This window comes from Helobdella robusta, assembly GCF_000326865.2.
Source record: "Helobdella robusta unplaced genomic scaffold HELROscaffold_15, whole genome shotgun sequence".
NCBI lineage: Eukaryota > Metazoa > Annelida > Clitellata > Rhynchobdellida > Glossiphoniidae > Helobdella > Helobdella robusta.
The window spans coordinates 3,830,185-3,834,922 of NW_008703839.1; the positions used below are offsets into that span (position 1 = coordinate 3,830,185).

The 4,738-nt window shown below is 32.7% G+C and overlaps 1 protein-coding gene across 1 annotated transcript; it reads right to left on the minus strand.

Moving 5' to 3' along the window:
- Positions 1-1,719: 1,719 nt before the first annotated feature.
- On the minus strand, positions 1,720-4,374 carry HELRODRAFT_190791 (hypothetical protein; the record flags this gene model as incomplete). The annotated part of the gene is made up of 5 exons (XM_009015335.1): positions 1,720-2,875; positions 3,007-3,185; positions 3,332-3,506; positions 3,765-3,909; positions 4,166-4,374. The coding sequence occupies 5 exons, from the start codon at positions 4,372-4,374 to the stop codon at positions 2,372-2,374; spliced, it is 1,212 nt and encodes a 403-aa protein (XP_009013583.1). The 3' UTR covers positions 1,720-2,371.
- Between the last annotated feature and the right edge of the window lie 364 nt (positions 4,375-4,738).

Here is a 4,738-nt window from a genome sequence, read left to right on the forward strand (position 1 = left end):
TCTTTTTAATACTTTGCGCTGCAAGGTCACGTAAAACCGCGTTTTATATTCGAAATAATTATAATTTTTAAAAAAGTTAAGGTGGTGCTAGCAGATGCGTATTTTATTGAACTGCTTAACGTTGTCGTCGCTTCCATTGCTACCACTTCTCTTATTATTGCTCCAACTGTTACTGGTGTTAAAGTTTTTACTACGGCTGTTAAATGCTGTGCTTATTGTTGCTATTATTATTGCTATTTATTTTATCTGTCTAATCGTTTTTATGGATGCCATTCTACAATGGGATGTTCTCTCCCTCACCTTTTTTTTCTATCTCATTTAATGTCTCCCTGAATGTTTGATTGGAAGGAACAGTGAGATAAGGATGGTGCTGGAATGAGTTTACGTGCTTAAAATTAGAAGAGAAAGATAGACGATTGATAAAGTTCTTTTGCTAAGTTCATTTTGTCATAACATTTTTATATTTGGATGTAAACAAAAATAATGAATCGTCTCTTAATAAGCGCTAACGAGAGCGGCATCTTTTTTTACGTTTTCTGATCGTTGATGGTACATTTTGTTGAAGCCCCGCGTGGATAACCTCAAAGCGGTTTTAAACCGTGTTAATGGCATCTGCATTTGAGGATAATACTTTTCTAAAACCCAGCAAACTTTGTACTGTTCGATGATTTGAATATGCTTCGACGCAACAGATTGCTTTTGAAAGGTTGACATCACTCACACATTTATGTCGCATGGCGTAAACATCAGCAGCAACTAAACTACACCAGTTATCTTTTATTATATAATTTCAATCTTCCATAAAATAAATAAAATTGCAATTATTTTTTACACAGTTTTGTTTTTTCAACATGGCAAACAATTTCCTTAAGGCCTTAACTAGATTAAAATTTCTACCTAATTAGACTATAATACACTACAAAACTTTATGGGAGGAGCAACTTTTAAAATATGAAATAAAAATGAATCATAAATGAATATTAAATGGAGACAACAACCTTCATTTGTGTAGTAATCATGTTCAAATATCATGCAATAAACAGTTTAATGTTTTAATTGGATAGAGAAGCGTAGTTGAAAAACTAAGGGCTTTGGAATTTTTATTTTTGTCAAAAATTTCTGTCAAATTTGTTTATGGCTTTAGACCCTAAAAAAGTTATGCATATGATGATGTATTGATATTATTATAACTATGATTAAAAATACTATGAAAAGCCAAAAAAGAGTCCTCTCTTTCCGACCACCAAAACTCAGGTTATCGTGGTCTGAATGAGAAAAAAAATAAAAACATGGCGAGATGCAATCAGATGAAAGTTGTAGTGTAAACATTTGATATAACCTACCATAAATCATCTATTTTGATAAATTTATATTTTACATTATATATAACACAAATTGGTGGGTAGTTGGCAAAAATTTAAAAAGTATTTGAATTTGATTTCTATCAAACAGGTTCAAATTACTCATTAAAAATGGTGATATTAAATCCAAACAAGTTTACAAGTCACTCGTCCATGTATATGTTAGTCGAGTGTTGTTAGATAAGAAAAACTTCTCAGATTTTTACACCGTGTTTATATTCATTTATGATAAGATAACGTGTAAATGTCTATCAAATTAATTAATTATTATGACAATTGTACAGATCGTACATAAGCGTTTCATGAGTCAAAATTTGTTTTAAAAGATTTAGTTTAATTATTTTTAAAGTAAAGCTGCTTAAATAATATAACAATTTTAAAATATTCAAAATTGAACTCTTAATTAACAACAAAATACAGATTTGTGATTGTAGATAAAATAAAGTTGGACAATTCAATCGAAATGCCAGACATTTATTATTTAGCAGTACCTCATTTGCCACATGTAATCCGCAAGATAATTCAATGAGCCATTAATCATTAAACAAATAATAAGTAAGAAATCACAGTGCTTTATGCTTTGAAGCATGGAAAATTTTTGTGAAATGTTTTGTATCATTAACAACTATTCCAATCGCAAACATTTAAAAAATACTTTTTCCAGTGGCTTGTTACAACCATAAAAGTAGAAATAAAATATATTTAACAAAAATATATTTCACAATTGTTACGAATAATCAGATTTTTCACATTGTTATAACAACAAGTGGCCATAAAACAAAAAAAAGAAAGATTTAAACCAAGAGACGTAATCGTATTTCAATCGGCCTCTTCGGTTATTTTATTACCACGACATTACAATTTTGTAAACTTTACGATCAATCTACCCTACATAATTATTTCTATAATTTTTAATAAAATTGATTTTGTTGCCGCATAAATTTGCGCTAGCAAATTAATCATTATACTTATTAGTTAATCGTTAGATGTCACAGTGAATGGAAATACTATCAGCCGTCCGCCAAGCGTTCAGCGTTGGAAGGAACTTGATATTCTTTACTTATTTCGATATGTTCAAACTTTTGTGACATGTTGGCCTCTTCAGATTCGCTGTCATCATCTACCAGTGGATCCGCAGTACCGACTGTCGCACATTTTGCACATTCATCCTCGCTCATTCCATAACTGGAGTTTGATTTCAATTTTGAATTTTTGTCGTGAAGTTGCAGGGGCTTACAGACTTCTTTCAATTCGTCCACAATATTCGGATGAGGTTTGTGAACAGAAAGTGGTGAGTTGGTGTTTGTTAAGAAGGTGTCAACAAATTCTTTGACGTAACTTGGACAACCTCTTGGATCATGGTGTTTCGTATCTATTGGAGCCTTCCAGAATGTTTGCTGACTAAGAGACAAGGGTTTCTCTTTGTTCAGTTTCATTTCTATTAATAGCCATTCTTTGAGTTCATCGTCAAAAAGTTTCGTAAATTCTTCTTCTATTTTCTTTTTTGATCGAATCTTCAAAAAAAAATATCAAACATTTGTCATTTCAAACTTTCTTCAATGGATTTTTACAAAAAAACAATTATTAATTAATCAAATTGTTTAGAAATGTATCTATTTAACGTCACGAAAATTAAAAAATTAACCAGGTGCATCTTGGCCACCGTGTTATCATGTAGGAAGACTTTGATGGCATTCCACACGCCGTGAAAGATTGGATTGTGATGCAAGCAAATGACCAGTCCCAACCTCTCCGGGTAGAAGTTGGCAAAGACCTGGGTCAGTCCGTATCCTATTTTCGGATTACACTGAGGTAATGTCATACCTGCGTTAAAATCAAAGTAATTTTTTCAAATAATTTTGAAAATATGAATATTTTTTGGTAGATTTATGTGATTATTTGTAAGAAAAAACTTAACTGAATTGTACCACACTCAAACATTTAAATGATCAGCAAATTAATGTACCAACCTCTGCAATCTAAAATAAAAACCCAAGTGGAGACATCGGACGCCATAGTTTTTTGAGCATTCTCAATAAGGTATGTGCAGTGATTTATTATGTCTTCAACAGTTGGATTGGCAGTTGTTTGCGTGAAGCAGGCGTATATGACTGGCCTCCTCTGAAGGTCAAAACCCACTTGACGCTGTGTCATCAAACAAATTCATTTAAATATATTTGTTTTAATAAATTGTAATCAAATTTCTTTTTAAATTAATGTTTCTTTTTATCAAATATTATTTTCATACACAGGCGCTAATTAATTAATTTCAAAAAATAATTTATAATACAAATAAATCGATCGATGCTCTGAACAGACTTCGTCGTTTTATTATTTATAGAAATATTTAACGCGCAATTCAACAGATGCACGTCGTGCATTAAATGAATCCTTGCCACTTACGATGCTGTGGTAGCCTGGGTGGTCATGACACCACCTGCAGTCCATGTGGATGGCGTCGTTCGTCCTCCTCCACTCCACCGCACCCTTCAAAATCTTCTCTGCATCATCCACGTTCCAGTTTCTCGCTCTCAAAAATCTCCGCAATCTAATCAACGAATCATGCAGTTTTCAAAACAGGAATTATTTTAATGTAGCTTAAAGATTTATTCAATCAGGTGCATTTAACCAACACAAAAAATTATCGTTCAAAACAAACCATCTTGTATTTTATCAGAAATAAAATTATAAAAAAAAATTATAAAATAACAAATAAATGTTTGTTATTAACAGAACGTCACAGTATTGAAGAATCAACGTGAGAGAAAGACAGAGGGAGAGGGAGGAAGAGAGAAGAAACTGACGTGTCAGGTCTGACGAAGAAATCTTCCTCTCCAGGGATAGGTACAACACCAGCCATCCTCTCCATCAGCTGATCACAAAAGTGCAGCTCCTTGCTGTTAACTCCATTCAAGATGGCGTCATGCGGGCATGGTGTGTTGCTGCTGGAGGCAGGTGCTGGGTGCTGTTGAGATGTGGCCGGACGTTTCGTTCCTGCTGTCGGTGAAGCCATTTTCGATTTCTCCCTTTTCTCTTCGATCTGTTGAAATTGAGATCGTTTAAAGTGCTAAAGAAGTTTAGTTATCTTAATTACTGTAATATTTTATATATTGCATGATTTCTGAAGGTCCTTAAGCATTTTTGTTCGGATGCTAAATAGACAAATGTTTGCTTAACGATCTTTTATAAATGGAGTAGGAATATGAACTAGTTACAAATTTTAATGATTTCAAATCAACATTGAAGCAAGTTCGGCAGTTGTTTCAAACAATAAAGTAAGAAAACGTCAGCAATCATGATCGAAGCTCTACCTGAAAACATGTTTCATGTCAATGAAATAACTTTTAAATTTAATCGTGTTTTTTTTGCAAAATGGT